Source organism: Falco peregrinus, chromosome Z (genome assembly GCF_023634155.1).
Source record: "Falco peregrinus isolate bFalPer1 chromosome Z, bFalPer1.pri, whole genome shotgun sequence".
Classification (NCBI taxonomy): Eukaryota; Metazoa; Chordata; class Aves; order Falconiformes; family Falconidae; genus Falco; species Falco peregrinus.
This window is the reverse complement of record NC_073739.1, coordinates 55,654,954-55,672,797: the sequence shown is the minus strand read 5'-3', so window position 1 is coordinate 55,672,797 and position 17,844 is coordinate 55,654,954. Positions and strand designations below refer to the sequence as shown.

At 39.1% G+C, this 17,844-nt stretch overlaps 1 protein-coding gene across 1 annotated transcript in view; it reads right to left on the bottom strand.

Annotated features, from left to right (window-relative positions):
• LOC101920729 (histone-arginine methyltransferase CARM1-like) overlaps positions 1–17,844 on the bottom strand; it is an 81,801-nt gene that overhangs the window by 27,405 nt on the left and 36,552 nt on the right. Inside the window, exons 3-5 of the mRNA XM_055791329.1 lie at positions 10,036–10,142; positions 9,728–9,832; positions 401–511 (exon numbers count right to left, since the gene is read on the bottom strand). Of these exons, the coding sequence (XP_055647304.1) occupies positions 401–511; positions 9,728–9,832; positions 10,036–10,142 (323 nt within the window). The remainder of the gene's footprint in view (positions 1–400; positions 512–9,727; positions 9,833–10,035; positions 10,143–17,844) is intronic.

Genomic DNA, 17,844 nt, shown 5'->3' with positions numbered 1-17,844 from the left:
AAAGGTTGAAAGGCCTAACTGATTGCACTTGGTAGGAACCTAACTTAACTTTCTGATCCCACAGATGTCCCAGAGTCTCAGGAAAAAAGCACTCAAATGTTTTTGCACAGAACCCATGAAAACAGAATCTGGTTAATTTTTTTCCCCCCTTCTGAAAGTAAGAAGTTCAATTATAGTTATGACTGTTCAGTTTTTCACAGAAACAACAATCAGATGGCTTATTTATTTGAGACATTAGAACATTTAGAACACTTTCCAAAATGACCTTCCAAAAGGTTATGTCGTTAGAGACCTGCCTTCTTAGAAAAATTACACTGAAGTCTTCAGCATTAGCCTTTTAGATGCACAGTTCCAGATCTCTTTAACATTCTAACACTTGCCTCAGGTGAAAACCACTTACCTCTGCGTATTTTGCCATTGAACTGGCTTCAACTGCATAGACTTTTCTAGCTCCAGCCTGCACTGCAAAAAATGAAAGGATTCCTGATCCACAGCCAACATCTAGGACCACCTTGAAAACAAAAGGCAGACCAAAAGAAACAAAATAATCAAAAAGTCACTTGCTGAGACGTATTTTGAGTAACTACATTTTCATAGCTGTACACTGCATTTAGTAAGCCTGGTATTACTAATTTAGCTTGAAAAAGTGAAAAGGATTGTTAATTAAGAGTTTTAATGCTCTTAATCTTTATTTTAGCAGCAATGGCATATTTTTAAAACACTGGATTGTTTTCATGTGTAAATACGTGGTTATGGTTTGGCAGAAATAGATTTTTGTAACTGAGTTTGTTTAGGAGAAAAATTAGAAAAACAAGCATAGTCTGAATAGACTGGGGAGGTAAGGAAGACATTACGATAATAGTTCTTTGAAGGACTGCAGAATCGTGTCTTTGTGAATGAAGAATCACTCTCTGATGTGGAAGTCTTGGATAAGACCAAACTAACTGTCCTCGGTTTGGTTGGGACAGAGTTAATTTTCTCCTTAGTAGCTGGTACAGTGCTGTGTTTTGGATTTAGTATGAGAATAATGTTGATAATGGACTGATGCTTTAGTTGTTGCTAAGTCAAGGACTTTTCAGCTTCTTGGGCCCTGCCAGTGAGAGGGCTTGAGGGGCACAAGAAACTGGAAGGGGACACAGCCAGGACAGCTGATCCGAACTGGCCAAAGAGGTATTCCATAATATAGAACATAATTCCACAATAGTGATGCTATATAATGAATAATTTAATAATAAATAACTCCATAATAGGGATATTATCTAATATCAAAAGGTATATTCTGTAATATAGAACAGATATAAACTTGGGAAGTTGGCCAGGGAGGTCAGTCGCTGCTCAGGGGCTGGCTGGGCATCGGTCGGCAGATGGTAAGCAACTGTACTGTGTGTCACTTGGGTTTTTTTCCTGTTGTTTCCCTTTGGGTTTTACTCCTCTCTTTATTTCTCCTTTTTTCAAGAAATACTATTATTATTACTGCTACTACTACTACATTTTGTTTCAATTATTATTTTTTTCTTGTTTCAACTCAAAATTTTTACCTGTTTCCCACTTCTCCTCCCCATCCTGCTGGGGGGGGGGGGGGGGGGGGCGGGGCGTGTGAGCGAGCAACTATGTGGTACTTTGATGCCAGCTAGAGTTAAACCCTGAGAGTCCTTTTGGTGCTGATAATGCCAAGGTCCTGGTGTCAGTCCCCATATGGGCCACCAACCAAAAAGGACTGTTGTGGTGTCATTGCTGCTGTTAGCGTTAGACCTTTAATTGCACTGCTTGATGTGGTGTCTCCTGAAGGCCCTCCATTAAAACATAAATCCCAAAGCCTTATCAGTCATTCTCCATCCATCAGGTGGCTTACTTGTTGCAAGCCAAAATATTGACTGAAATGTTCAAAGGATCAAAATTTCTGTTTCGATGTATAGTGTAATGCAAAGCCAGTGACTGCTGCAACAGTCCAGACAAGCCTCTAGTTCCTAGCTTCATTTTGTTGTACAGATCAATCAACACTGCTGCAGAGGAAAGTATAAGTACATGGAAAGAGGCTAAATGCCAAAGAAATGGTTAAGATGATGTGATTGATGTGATCTTTGATGCAAAGCCCACTTTTATACTAACAGAATTAGGTTAATACCTAATTCTTTAATTAAAGGTTTAATTAAACCTTGCTTCCCCAAAATTTTAATACTAGCTTTGAGAAAAATCTCACAGAACAGCTCACCGTTTGTATTCCTCCTATGGGTTTCTGCTTGATTGAAAACAAGGAGTGACAGTTTTCCAGTCCCTGTGGCTGAAATTCTCATTAAATTTTGATCCAAGATATGAAACAGAAGCCTGTTCAGCGATTTTAAGCCACCTGGAACTGGAACCTCCTAAGATTTTGAAGCACTTCAACCATGAAACCAAGATACAGCCCTGATCCAATCTCAACAGTGAAAAGCAGAGGAGCTTAAATATCATACAGGTTCAGAGTAATACTGCAGTTTAGTATACCACCAGCTACCCATGTTCTTTATTGCTTCTCTGCCCCAGCTTCCCACATGACACACATTGCTTACCAGCCCTTAAACACACAAAGAAAAAGTTTTGTGTATTCAAACAGAATAGTTCTAACAGAAAAATAATCTTTTAGAATGAAGGGCATATTCCACCCCCAAAAAAGTTACTCTACATGACATTTAGGTTACATATTAAAGAATGCAGCCTAACACACATGGCCTGACTCTGTTGTAGTTGATAGGAATCTGTGTTACAGAAGTACTACACTGCAAAATAAATTAACATTGCTTCTGATACTGCATATAGTCTCAAGTTTGGCATAGAAGCCAGAACCTTGCCTTTAATAATCTTTCCTAGTGAAAAGATCCATTAAGCTTATTTTTTATATCACAGATAACAGGCTGTTACTCATACAATTTTATTTCTGTGCTTTGGCAGGTGTTAGAGTATACTCCTATGACCAGGTCTTCAAGAACAGCAAGTGACAATAAGTATCAGGTACGTAAGTAGGGAGGGAGACAATGACAAGTCAAGGCCAATTTATTTGAATCATAGGTCTGATGGAAGGTTTGGTAGGAACCAAATCCAATGGGAACCACAAATACAGTATTTCTTACTCTCTGCACATGTGAAAAGTGCAAGAAGAGTCAACTGCTCAGGTTCTACACAAAAGATACAATGAAGAAGTATGGCTTTTTGTGCCAGACCTAATTCTGATGCCATTTCTTACACTATACCTTTGTCTACATCAGCAGGTGGTATGGCTGTATTAGAACATTTTGTTTCTGGATGATTTAATAAGACTAACTCTAGTCTAATTTTCTTCTATCTTAGTCCAGTTCAGTTTAATCCAAAATTAATCCAGCTTGCTTACTTTGAAACTACCCCACAATGTGAACTGAAGCACCCTGAGTGACCATGATAGAAATTAACCTCAGAAGCTCACTCCTGACCTACATTAAGACTCTGCTGTGCTCATTTGCATCTTCATTAAATTGAAGCAGCTGACACAGAGGTAGCATTTGTCCAGTAACTAGGGAAGCAAGGGGGAAAGGGGCTCAGAAAACGTATGCCATACAGTTGTGGGAATTGCTGGAGGCTGCACAACAAGGCATAGGCATATCTGGAGGATGTTGCGGTGTGGGTGCTGGGCTGGCACAGCTGATGACTCTCCCTAAGTCTGGGAGTGATGGTAACCTGTGGGGAGGTGGGCTCTGGCTGTGGAGAGCCACCAAGTATGATGCAATGGATGGAAAGCAGCAGACTGAACTGTCAAAGGAGGCTGAACAGGAGATAGTTGGGATCTTCACAGGCTCTTTTTAGAGGCAAAAGCCCTGAGCATCAACACCTGGCTGTGCAGCTGGTATCAGAAATTCAGCTTTTATGAGCTCAGTACCTTCTTAAGGGAAGATGACTGCTGAGGAAAGACAGGATCCTCTGAAATAGTGGCATGAGAGCATCTTTGTTATGTTTTCCAACGTAACAGGGAGGGCTGAAAAACTAGATACATATAGCTGGAGGTCATTTTAGCCCGAAGAGAAGGCATGAGGGGAAGTGTTCAGGACACAGGGCAATGGATGGTCCCCATACACCCCTTGTAACAGCAGCACAACAGGGGAGCCATATGAGATGCATGTACACAAGCACACATAGCATGACAAACAAACACAGGGAATATGAAGTTCATGCACAGGTGCACAGCTTTCGTCTCACAAGGATTAGAGACATGCTGGGATAGCTTACACAGCTAATGCTGCGATGGATGGCGACAGGCTGTCAGAAAGGATGGGCTGGGAAGGTCAGGAGGAAGGGTTGTACTCTCTGCAAAGAATGACTCAAGTGCATGGAGCTTTGGGAACAGGCAATGAGCTAGCTGAGAGCTTACAGGCAGGGATGAGAAGACAGGGTAGGGATACAGATATTTTGAGGCAGGCATCTGTTACAGACTGCTTGATCAAGAGGAGGAGGGAAATTATGCCTTCTTGAGGAAGCCTCATGATCATAGGTTTTATTACTTATTGGGAAATTCAACCACCCCAGTTCCTACTGGAACAGTGGTATGGTGGGGCACACCCAACCCAGGGGATTTCTGGAATGTCTTGATAACTTCCTGATAGTGGTGATCAATATGCTGAGCAGGGGAGCCATTCTACTGAATCTGTTGCTAACAAACATTCCCAGCCTCTAGTGAGGGGATGACTGCTAGAAAGCAGCTTGTTGAAAAAAAGAGACCTAGGGGTGCTCCTGTTGAACAGCAACCTGAATATGAGTCAGCCCTTGCAGCCCAGGCCAACTGCATAATTGCCTGTATTAGCACGAGCGCAGCCAGCAGAGGTCAGGGGAAGGCCATTTTTAAAACTACGTTTGGGGAACTCTGCCCAGTTTCTATCTCCCCAGCACAAAACAGACACTGACATGTTGCAGCAAGTCCCATGGATGTCCACCAAGATAATGAGGGGACTGAAGGACATGAGATATGAAGACAGGCTTGAGAAATCAGTTTGTCTGGTTTTAGCAAGAGGAGGCAGGCAAACAGGAGAGCTTACTGCTGTCTTCGTATGCCTAATGAACTGAGACAGACTGTTCTTGAAGGAACCACACAGCAATAGGACAAGAGGCCACGGACATAAGTTGTTACACAAGAAATTCCAAGAGATATAGCAAAACTTTTTCACCATGAGGGTTGTCAGACACTGGAAGAAGTTTCCTACAGAGTCTGTGGCATCTCCACCCTTGGATTCATTCAAAAGGTAACTGGACAGACGTTAAGCAACCTGGTCTAGATGGCCCTGCTTTCAGTACAGGTGAGACTAGAGATGTCCATAGTTCTTCCTGACCTAAATTACTTTAATCCAGTTATCTTGCAATGGCACACCTTGTTCTCCAAGTGGCACTGCTGTTATCACTGGTACCTCCTACAGAAAGCCCCACTAGGCAGGAAAAGCATCCTAACAGAGCTTTAAGAGCAGTCATTAAGACAAAGTGCTGTGAAAGTACTAGTATGATTCTTTCTGAAAAGAAGAATTTTAAAATAAATAACAAGTAGCTGGCTGATGATGATGTCATGCATACTGAGAGGAAAGGTGGTAGATTGTATGTGCTTCAGTGTTTATTTTCAAATATGAATGCAGCTACTTCAGCAATTACCAGACATGAGAATCAGGAATAACCTACACCTTACTCTCCTGATCACAGGACCACAGTTCAGTACTGCTCCTGCTTTCAGCTACACAGATGAATAGCTTTCCTAATGTGAATTTAACGGGAATTACATGTGCAAGTACTCATGTGTACAAGATTTTTGCACAATTAAGAGTCCTGAAAAGCAGTTTTACATAAAAAGTATGGGGGGCAGAGGTCAAACAAGGAAGAGCAACAACAGGGTGAACACATAAAAATAAAAGTAAAAATGTCATATATCTACAATGACATTTATCATTCAAAATTACTATGTATCAGCAAGATTATATACAGAAAATACTCTTCCACCCTAGCCCCAGCATATGCCTTTGACTGCACAATGTGAATGATTAATTTGTGTGATCCTTCATCCAGGATCACCTAGTTCTAGATGCTTTGCTTTTAAGTAAGCTATTCATAAATAGACTACATGTGAAAAAACCCAAAAGGCTTATTTTCAAAAGAAGTAGTAATGTGTCAGCCTTTACTCTGTTTGGAAAAAAAGCATTTTACACTGCTACTGTAAAATTCAGTTATAAGCATTTTTTCTTTTAGCATAACCAATTAAAACACTTTGAACTTCCCCTTCTGGCTCTAAAACAATTCAAAATCTAAGACAAAGTTTTACTAAAAAAACAGTGAAAGCTCTAAGGTGACTCCTTCTAAGCGTAAATATAAAGGAGTATATGCCAGTAAGAATTACAATATTACTGTGAACATTCCAGCCTCAGATTCTGAATGAGTTCTACTTACTCTTCTAAGCTTCAATAGACATAAATGGTCAATCCAAGCACTACCCTCAGTTTGTCCTGAAGCAGCTTACCTCTGATAGACAATGTTTGAATTTATCATCAAGAACCCTCTCAAAGGGTCCAGAAATAATTTTGTCCAACACAACTCAGATAATATCTGTGTGAGAAAGTGTAACAAGTTTTTTTCAAAACCAAAGCCTAGAATAAGAAAAAAATATACTTTATCACCAGATATTCCTTCACTATAGGCAAAAGTGTTTGTAGAATAAATTACTACAGAATTTAGGGAAGGAGGCAATGATGGTAAAGAAATATATTGGGGGAATGCACAGTAGGTAGGAAACAAAGCAAATAGCAACTAAATAAAACTTTTTCCAAAAACGGAGGTATTAAAATAATTATGTCCTTTTTGCCTTTTTTACCTCCTCACTACCATCATTAAATGTTTCTGCCTGCCTTATAGTTTCTGGATGTAAGATGAATATAGTTGCTATATTTCCAACAGATCAAGTCTCAGCACAACGGGTTTCCCAGGTTCTCATGGGAAAGCATTTTGCCACAATGTAGGTAGTTCAACTTTTTCAGCTACATTTATTCTGACAATTGCTATTTCTCAACAGAATCAGGAAAAAGAGAGATCATTTTCTAGGTGGGTGGCCAACAACACTCAGTCTATAACAGTCTTACTATTAGGTATGCTGAAGAGAAGCCAAGGCACTCCAACAGTTGGGAAAATAAATAAACCAAGAGGAAAAGCAACCAAGCTGTACTACTGCAGAGCAGCACAATTCTCCTACAGATGCAGAGCATGCAAAACCTGAATTCCTTACTGCAGGCACAAAAACAGAATGGATATGTTACCTACAGAGATAAATCTGCCTTTTGCATTATAACATGGGAAACCAATAGCAAATACATTCCTCTCTCTGCTGTTTCTTTCACCATATATTCAAGTTACACATTCCAGTACAAAACGTAACCCATTAATGATACAGCAGCACCACTTACCCAGCTAGTATCATCCAGTACCACATGCTTTGGGGTTTGATTCTGATGCCTACAGCAAACTGGAGCAGCCCTGTGCACATCACTAGTTTACTAACCTCATTGAATTAAATAGAAGAGGATTGTCTCAGGCCTGAAAGAAATTACAGAGACTGAAACCTATTTGTTTCATTTCTTAAAGGTTTGTTTCATTTCTATGAAAGTAAGTAGTTAAGTGTAGTTTTTAAAGAAGCATAGTTTACCTAAGTTGCATAGCAAAGAAAAATTATCAGCTCAATTTGAATTAATTACTGAACATAATTAATAGTTAAAACACAACGATCTTAAAACAATTCAGAAAAATTTCACACCTATAACTCTCCTTGTTTTGGCCATAAACATGCTACACATTTAAAGGGAAATATTTTGTCTGGTATTTGCTTATACGTTATTAAAGACTCTTTTCTGTGATGCAATAAAGACATTTGTACTGGCGCGAGTTAGAGTCAGAGGCACTTTCTAAAAGAAAATGCACACAGAAAGATGAGAGAAAGGAAGGAAAAATGAGAGAAGACAAAAAAATGACAAGGTAAAAAAAATAGTAATTGCAGCTTCATTTTCTCCATTGTTTTTGTTTGCAGTCTGCTGCCCAAACGTCATAAACAGACCTTACATGGTCTCAGCTGATATTCCTGCCAGGCTGCTGCTTACAGACTACCTATTTGCTTACAGAAGGACACATGTAGTCCAATAGTTTTTGCTGGTTTTTATTATTTTCTTAAGACAGATGAGCAGTGCAATAGCAAGATATACAGACGACACAACACTCAGTGATTAAAGAACAGAGAGAGCTAGCTAAGGTAGGCCACTGGACAATGCACAAATTAAACTCAGTGCTGATATATTAATCATGTACCATCCAAGTTCTAAATGAATCATCATCAACAAGAACAACAAAGAGCCTAGGCACCATTATGAATTGTTTGGTGAAGATCAATCGTCAATGGACAGATGCAGTCCCAGGAAAAAAAGTCAAGTTTTATGAGAAGTACAGTTAAAAAATAACTAGGAAGTTAGAATTCTGCAGTATAAATCAGTTGTATGGCATTGTCTACAATACCATGCATAACATCTGCCAATCATTCTCAAAACAGGTGCCGCAGAATTAATGGTGACATTGAGGAAGAGGGCAAAAATGATAACAGGGCATGTGCAATTCCTTTGTACAGAAAGACAGACAAGACTGAGAACAGTGACCTCAGAAGGAAGACTACCTAATAAGAGACAACAAAAATTGACACAACTGAGGAAAGATATAATGAAAATTAGAACTTTCATCCTCCTTTGCCTCACAACATAAAATCAAAATAACATAATTAGAAAGCTGATAAATTAAAAATCTTACTAAAGGAGAAACTTTCTGCATAATGTGGTTATATTTTGAAATTTGTTGCTGTATTAAGGGTGGAATCAGAGGAGAGTGTGCATGTGGAGGGGTCCTGGAGAGTGTCAGAAAGTCTCTAGTTAGTGTGACTAATTGCAATAGAAAAAACAAAGTAAAAAAATGTTGTAAAAAATATACTTGTCCTATGCTTTGCATTTCAAGTAGCCTAAAAAGATAAAATTAGAAAACGACTTAATATGTGGCTGGGAGACAGACTATCCTACATTTCCCCAGTGTAAGTTTTCTTTTATCTTTTGCTGAAGTTTGTGGTTTGGACAATGTGGGAGGCAGAGGACTTGGTAAAGAAGTAATAATCATCAATCTATTCCTTACAGTAGTCTTCAAGACCTAAATACATATTTTAGAGATGAGTTTGGCAATTGAAGTTGTAAGTTCCTACGTTGTTTCTAAATCTTTGCCTTGTACAAACGAAGTCACAGCATCCACTTATGTGCTTGCTCAATTTGTAATGGCTGTGGGGTGCAAAAAATTCAGTGTAGACCTCCATGAGAGAGACATAAACTAGAATACCTTCACAGGTATTTGCAAGACTATATGGCAAAATAGCAAATACACATCCAACAGTTAAGATAAGGAAACTAATATTGTATATGAACTCCAAGATGCCAAATGTAGCTAGTGTTTGGGTCCATGTTTGGTGCCCTTCATCCTGAGGATGTACCATCACCATCATGCATTGTCATCCAAGTGCTTGACAGTAATATTACTATATCAAGCACACATGAATTAATATATTCATGCATGAAGTCCCAGGTGAGAAAAGGCTCCGCTCTGATCAGTATTGCTTTACAGGGCAAGCTGAAGTTTAGACCCTAAGCAGTACACTGGAACATTTAAGACTCTTAACAGAGCTTACCTTGTCTGTAAAATCTATGTGGTTCTGTAGGATAGCTCTGTGATAAGTGGCCGTCCTCACAAAATCCTGCATCATGTTCTGTTGTTGAGATAGACAGCCATAAAACTAAAAGGGAAGGAGAGGAAAAACAGAAAAAAGATAAAGTCTATCTCCTATCAATCTTACCTTAAATTACATGGTAGTTAAATTACCAAGGTCCTGACCACCCTCTGAATAAACCTAAGCTATCTTTCTAACTGACCTGGTGACTAAGGTCGAGTAAACAACAATAACTTAGATTTCACAAACTGGCAGTGAAGTTTCGTTACCTGAAAATACTGAGCAGCAGATGCTTCATCTGTTCGCTGACTGAACAGAGAGTTCTCCTTCTTTTGGCTACAGGATCTGTTCAATGCATTTGAAAATGTATTGTATTCTGGAAAAGAAAAAAAGACACAAAGATAGCGAAAAACACAAGGATAAAAATTACAATAAACATCCAATGACAAGATAAGAACACATGCAGTCACACTTGAGAGGAATGCTTCATTTGGATTATGGTGTTCATAAATACACAGTAAACAGTTTCAAACTGCATTAAACAGACAAAAGCTGTTGCAAAGATCTTAAAATCAAAAGATTTTAAGAAGCACCTGGATACATGCAACAATGTTGACAAATATTACCCATTCAGGTTAGCTAACTCCTGCAAACACCTGTGATAGTGAACTTAACAGAGTTAAGAACTGAACATAAGCCTCAACCTACCATTTCAGGTTAATCTACACTACATGGAGGTCCTCATAGAGAACCACCTAGGGTTCATTGTGAAATGCATGGATGTGAGTCAGGAGGTTTACAAACTAGAATAAACCACTCAAATTTAATTGGCCTAAAAAGCCAGGCTGTGGACCATGTCATCATCCTTTAGAAACAGCCTAGATAAAAGCTAAAGCCCTTTGGCTTCTGTGGACAAGATCACTTCTAACATTAGGTAAGCAACAGGAAAAAATGTGGATGTAAAAAATAAATAACCAGTTCACACAAGAGCTTTTGTCCCTATCTTTTAAGGTCAAACCCCCAAGCTTAAGGTAATTCTTTGATGCCCACAATTAAGGTACATGCCAGTAAGTGGAGAAAGTATCTAGAAAAAGCACCGTAAGGAAAAATTATCAGGGAGGAAGCACAGACGACAACAATAAAATCAGGGATGGAAGTCTTGCATCTTCTATTCATACAAAGACAAAAGAAGATAGAGCAATCAGACAACACTGCATTCATAATTTGCTAAACCAGAGAGACAGAAAACTCCTACAACAGTTCAAGTAAAAATAGCAGCTGCCTGAAGCATCTAACTGTGCAGTGGGAAGTACATGCTAAGTACTCTAATTATTTGGAGATAATTAGGTAATTCAGTATTTTGAATGGCCTTTGAAACAAAGGGTCTGAAGTCAGCAGAAACACATAATTAACAGACTTCTCAATACAGTAACCAAGGACAATTTCCTTCATCATTTCAGGAAATACTGAAATCCTCAAAGCAGAGATTTGGTTGCACTGATCCTCTTCCACTGCAGGAAGCAGGCAGCTACAAAAGAAAACAAATGCAAAAGATAGCAAGTGACTTTCCCTGTAGCTTTGGAAGTTGGGACAAGCTCTATGTCACGCTTTTGGAGAATGGAAACAAACATCCCAACATAACCATGGTTGTTGCAAAGTTATCTTTAATGAGCCAAAAAAGTATTTTTAAGTATGGTTGTGACAGAGATCCTCAGTAGAAAAATTCAAATTCTGGGGAAACGTGTACAATAAAAACAGCATAGAACTCAGCAAAAGCATCACAAATTTCTGTTATTATTATCCACATTTTCCAGTTTTATTTAGCTAGAAATCACTAAAACTGGAAAACTGGATGGAAAAAGCTCCACATTTGGGGCACTCATATATTGTTTCACTGTAAGAACTTCACACCAAAACCTGACAGCCAGCCATACTTCTTCAGAGAAGTTCAAACCAGTTGAGGGCACAGTCCCTTGAACCTCTGGGCTACCCTATGTAATGAAGCCCACTTGTAAGCACCCAGAGTTCAAGCCATTTCTCTCAGTCAAAATTATGACCAGTCTAATGTATGCAATGAAATAATTTTGTTGAAAGTCTGAAACAATAACTCTAAGAAGCATCACAGCAGTACTTTGCTATGAATGAACAGGTCAGTTTAACCTTACTCTAACAGAAGACCATAAGGGTGGCAGAAATTGTAAAACACAACTCACCAGCTTATTCAAATGCACTTCACCTGCTGAGGAAATCTGCTATAGAGCTACCTGTTGCCACTTTGTGGAATATTCCCACATTAATTCCAGGTGGAAGAAAGTCCCACTTTGTTACTTATGGCCTGTCAGATCCAGTAGGAAGAAGATGCCACACTCAAGGTCCAAATTTTGGGTAATATGGGGGGCCTCAAAATAATTAAGTTGTTCCAGAAGTAATTGTAAATTGCCATGAAAAGGTACAAATGCCATCAACATGCCCTTTTCACTCCCACACAGGGGTGATGGTCAAAATGACCCAGTAAGTGACTGGACCATGACAATGAAGAGTGGCCCAAGTTACAGCCAATGCAAATTTTCTGCTGGCAGATACAGAAGTCAGCTTAAACCAGATCAGTTCTTATGTTCTTTCTCTGCATGAAGAGACAAAACCAGAAGGAAGTCTGACACTGGACAGTGAATATTTTTTTCCAGACAGTCACTCACTGTCTTAAGCCTCTCCCAAATTTTTTTTTTTATCCCCCCCACACACACTTCCCCATCTGAAGGTACGACGCTACAGATGCAGTGACATGCTTTCTTTTCAATTCACTCTTCACACATTATTTGTTTTACCTCTGTAGAGACTTTTTGGTAGCTCAGAAAAATAACTTTGGTGGTGTCTCTGGAGTCCAGGAATGAGAATGGATTTCAAAACCACAGTACTGTAAGAAAAACTGGAAAGGCTAAAGAGGTTATGCTGTATTAATTTTTATCCTTGGAATTTTTCAAAACATAACTGTACAAAGCTCTGAGCAATCTGGGGCTGAACCTGCTTTGCAAAGGTGGCTTGATCAGATGAGCTCTCTTCCAATTGAATTACTCTTTGATTCTATGAAAAAAATATATGATTTCCTTGTGATACAGTACTTCTTCCTACCCAAAGACGTTTGTTGCTGGAGCTCTCCAGAGTGCTGGCAAATTAGAAAACTAGTACGGAGTTGAAGCATACATCAAAACAGAAAGAACAAGAGGCTGACAGAGTTGCTCCACAATCTTTCATAATGGACCTCAGATGCCCTTAAAATTTTCTTGATAGACTACGTGCAAGATCCAAGAGGTTCTGGAAGACTACAGAGCAGAAAAGTATCTCATGTCATTCATCAACCTGAAGAAAAATACAGAATTAAAACCTTCTCTATTAGATGGCAGTAAAGATTCAGCAATAAGAATAGGAACAGTGTTAGATCTAATACATCTCAATGTTTTTGCAAACTTTAAATCCCAACTCCGCATGCTACACATTCATCAGTGGCTAACACTGTGAGAAAAAACATCTGAGCGTAAAAATAGAAATATAAATTTAGTTGCTGTTGTTGGATGGGAAGTGAAAAATACACTCTTGTGAAAAAAGGAACAGCAACCAAGGGCACTGGTTTACAACTTATCTAGGAAAACTTAATGATTCTACCTCTGAGAATTCCTCATGGCCTTGTCTGATCCTGCACTGATTGAATATACTGTGGAAAACCCCCTTACAGCACGAACTTGCTCCTCTTTTCTTTTTCTCATCTATTGAGTGGGTGTTAATTTACCCTCAACACTTATAAATAAACATTCATCAAAAAGCTTTTAGCTGCTTCTACTTACTGCTTGAGGGAAATTATAAGTAAACAGTTACAAACTGAGGAACATGTTTTAAGGAAGGAATTACTGTTGGAGATGTGAATTTGGGATTTTGTTTCTGGTTTGAATGCAAAAGTCAAAGGATTATAAATGGAAATCTCTCAGGGAATGCAAATTGCCTAGGAATTATTCATAACAATTGCTACCCATTTCAAATATTGTCTGAGAGTTCAGATACACATTCATTTATGTGACAGGGCAAAGTGCCAAATAATAAATTTTTGATACCTAGTATAGAAAAAATGGAAGTATTGTGAACAGTCTGCACATGACTGACACAAGAAATAAATTTGAAAGTAAGACATGCTGAAGCTTTAAGAAATTTTCCCAAATAAGGACCCCAGAAGAAGCAGGTTTATTTTTCTTTAGCATGGACAAGGAACACCATGTTTCTTCCTTTTCTAGACTGCCGAGAAGAAAGAAAACAATTGATCTCAAGTCCCTTTTCTATATCCAGCAAGTTTATTTTCTGTATCCAACAACTTAAAACAGCCTGTCTTGTCTCCATTTGCTTCCGCATGCAAATACACTAAGCTGTTTTCTTCCTATATTTTCTGTAAAGAAACCTCTCTTATCCTGCTTGTGATATGAAATAATGGATTTATCTGCATATTGATCAAGGTCTGTAAAACTAAATTTAATTTTGATCTTCCTAAGAATGTGGGAACTTAATCTGTCATATGGGGAAAAAAATCCAGAACTGATCTTGGTTTTTATAAAACCTGGATTTTCTTCTTTATTTAAAGTAAGGGGATCAGAAGGATCTACACCTAAACCAGTTTGGTTCACTGACAGGCTAGAATGCTGGTGGGTCATGTACTCTGTTTTGCAACCAAGAGTCAACCATACAGAACTGAAAGTCAGTAAAATATTTTTCAAGAATAGCCAAAGAATATTTTTTGTTAATCCTGAGCCTTATAGCCTTCACCAATGTTCCAGTACTCTATGTATCTTTTCCTTTGATAATGTAAGGAATTGATTCTCTCATCTCAGGGAACAATCAGGTAGACTCTTCAAATCTTCTATCACCTTTTCAAAAGCAGACTCAAGTATAATGCTTTTTTACTGAAGGGTGTTGCCTAGTCATCTGACTGTAGTGTTTCAAGTGTCACCCCTTCAAGAGTCTTCTATCTAGTCCTGAGAGACATTCTATTACCTTGAGCAAATCAAGCAGGCTTTTAGCCTTTTTTCTATAAAGAAAAAGGTCCTGATTGCTGACAAAGTTTTGTGGCTTATCAGGGGATATATGTAAGCAAAAATCTATCCTGTAAAATCCAAAATTAACGTGCATGGAGGGGAGCGAGGGCAGAAGTGCTTCTTGATGAAGTGCTTCTTTATGCTATGCACAGCCACCTTATTTCACCCTCAAAACTCTTTCTTTTACATTATTCTCTGAAAAAAACTGCAAATTGGGAAGATGGCAGTGAGTCTTTTTGAACCGTTTTGGCTGTCTTCAGAGAAATAATTTTCACTGACAGAAAAACAAACCCTTGTGACCCTACCACTCCAATCACTTCAGGTTGAAAACACCCTCAAAACTTTGCAAGTGTTATAACTATGTTCCAAGAGTGGCAAATGAATGAATCAAGGTTTTAAAATTTAACTCTTACAGTGCATTTACTCTTTCCCATGTATTGTAAGACCTCCAATACCTACTCCAACAAGAATGACATGATATTCTTGAGGACAGAGGTAAGCTGACATATTTATTTCCTTTTCATCTATACCTTTTCAGTGTCTCAGACTCCTGCCTAACTCAAAACTCCCCCCAAAACCACAGATATTTCTCTTTCAAGGACCCTCATCTGAAGATTGTTCTGAAAATAATGGAGAATATTGGAATGAAGACCAGTATGAGTATGCAGCCTAATCTGGTTTGTATTAGCTAATCTGAACACTAATTTACATCCAGCACAGCAGAATTAGCTGCAAAACTTGCTCAAGTGCTGGGTGCATCTACAAGACCTGCAGTCACTGCTGTAAGTACAACACAGCACTTAAATCTATGCATTTTACCTGCTGAAATAAACTGGATTTAAAACACCTGTGTTTTTAATGGATCAAAAGTCCTCCTTGATGTGAATTGAAGCTTGTGTTCTATGGCCCATAACACAGAAAATAATTAAATCCAGCAAGTCAAACTGTCTCTGTTTTAAAAGTAAAAAAGAAATTTGGAAAGTAACTTAAACTCATTAGCACTCTTCACTAACTGCCTGCGTGCAAGCTCTTACTTCACAACTCAATCACCTTCCAGTAAGGGGTATGCTTCCTCGTGTTTATTGTATATAAGGTTGCAGCTACCAGGAAACAGCAAAAAAAGCCTAGTTCATATTCTAGTCTACCCTGTAATAAATGCTTCTTCAGAGCAAAACTGGTCTTACAGAATGCATTATTAGCTTTCAGAAGACAGGTGTAAATTTATCCTTTTTTCTTAGCCATTGAGAAGGCAAGGAAAACTCCCATTCCTGTGGGCTGAAGTGCTTTCACAAGGATCTTGTTGAGGAAGAGGGAAAAAAACCATAATCCCCTGCAAATAATTGCAAACAACATCAAAAATGTAACTCTCAGACATTTTCTTTGAAAGTCAGGCTTAGGATTTTTATTTCTCATTTTCTGCTTCCCCCCCCCATCCTTTTATTTTTTTCCATTAAAGTCTGAAAATAGAAATTAATTTTAAAACTTTTACCTTGACAGAAAGTTGCACTTGGCTGTAAAGTTTTGACTAACTACACACCTCAGCTAACCAACATTTGCTGTTGGCCATTAAACCCATGCTAATCAATTATACAGTCTGATAACTTGTCAGAGATATTCTGGGGATATTACTGCACTGATAGCCTAAAAACTGAACTGCAGAAACTGAATAAAGGCCAGCTGAAACTGGTTCCCATGATCAAAGACAACAGGAGTATCCTTCCAAAGAGCTGTGCTTCTGGTGTCTCTTTCATACTGCTCCCTTCCCAAAACAGAGAGCAGAAGCCCCAGGCCCCTGTAGCCTTTCCTGCAGGTACATTCATACTCCATTCGTGGTAAATTGTCACTCAAATGGCTGCACCCTGCAAAAGCAGATATGCTGTACTGATTTCTCTTTACAAAATGCTTATCCTCAAAGCAGAAGACACAGACACACAAACAATCACACAGCACACCTCACCCATCTGCTCAAAACAGATGGAGTCTCTCACCACACCAAAGTGGAAGAGGCTGGAGAAGGAACACACAAACAAAAAGGCTCCAGTAATAAACCTGGAAGGTTGTTGGGAAAGGGGAAAACTCCCCAGCTGTCCTGGTTTCAGCTGGGACAGAGTTAATTTTCTTTTTAGTCACTGATGCAGCTCTGTGTTTTGGATTTGGTGTGAAAGCAATGCTAATAGAACACGATGTTTTTAGTTGTTGCTGGGTGATGTTTATACCAAATCAAAGACTTTCCAGTTCCTCGGGCCCTGCCAGTGAGAGGGCTGGAGGGGCACGGGAAACTGGGAGGGGACACAGCCAGGACAGGTGACCCAAGCTAGCCAAAGGGATCTTCCGTACCATATGATGCCAAGCTGGGGAAGACATTCAGCATTATGGTGTTTGTCTTCCCAAGTGACTGTTATGGGTGATGGAGCCCGGCTTTCCTGCAGGTGGCTGAACACCTGCCTGCCCATGGGAAGTGGTGAATGAACTCCTTGCTTTGGTTTGCTTGTGAGCATGGCTTTACCTATTAAACTGTCTTTACCTCAACCCACAAGTTTTCTCACTTCTACTCTTCCAATCCACAGCCCCATCCCACTGCAGGGGGAGCAAGTGAGCGGCTGTGTGGGGCTTTGCTGCTGGCTGGGGTTGAACCACAACACCAGCGTACACAGAGTAAGGGAAAGAAAACTCAATGGGGAATAAAAACTCACGAACTCCACACAGCAGCAATCCAAAATAATGCTATTTGCAATAAATCATTAAATAAATATATTTTACCAGCAGCTGTTAGATTTTCTGAGCTAAGGCGATTAGCATAACAGACATAGAAAAGCACTTCTCCCACATTATTTTGCATTACCTCCTGCAGGCTGTTATTAAAAACACAGCACCCACCTTAAGCAGTATATTTGGCCTGTAACTGATGGGAGGTGTACAGTCATAACTTTGGCCGCATTTGAAAAAAGTGAATGGAAGTAAGTCCATAACTCAACAGAAGACTATACCAAATGACCAGACAGGTCA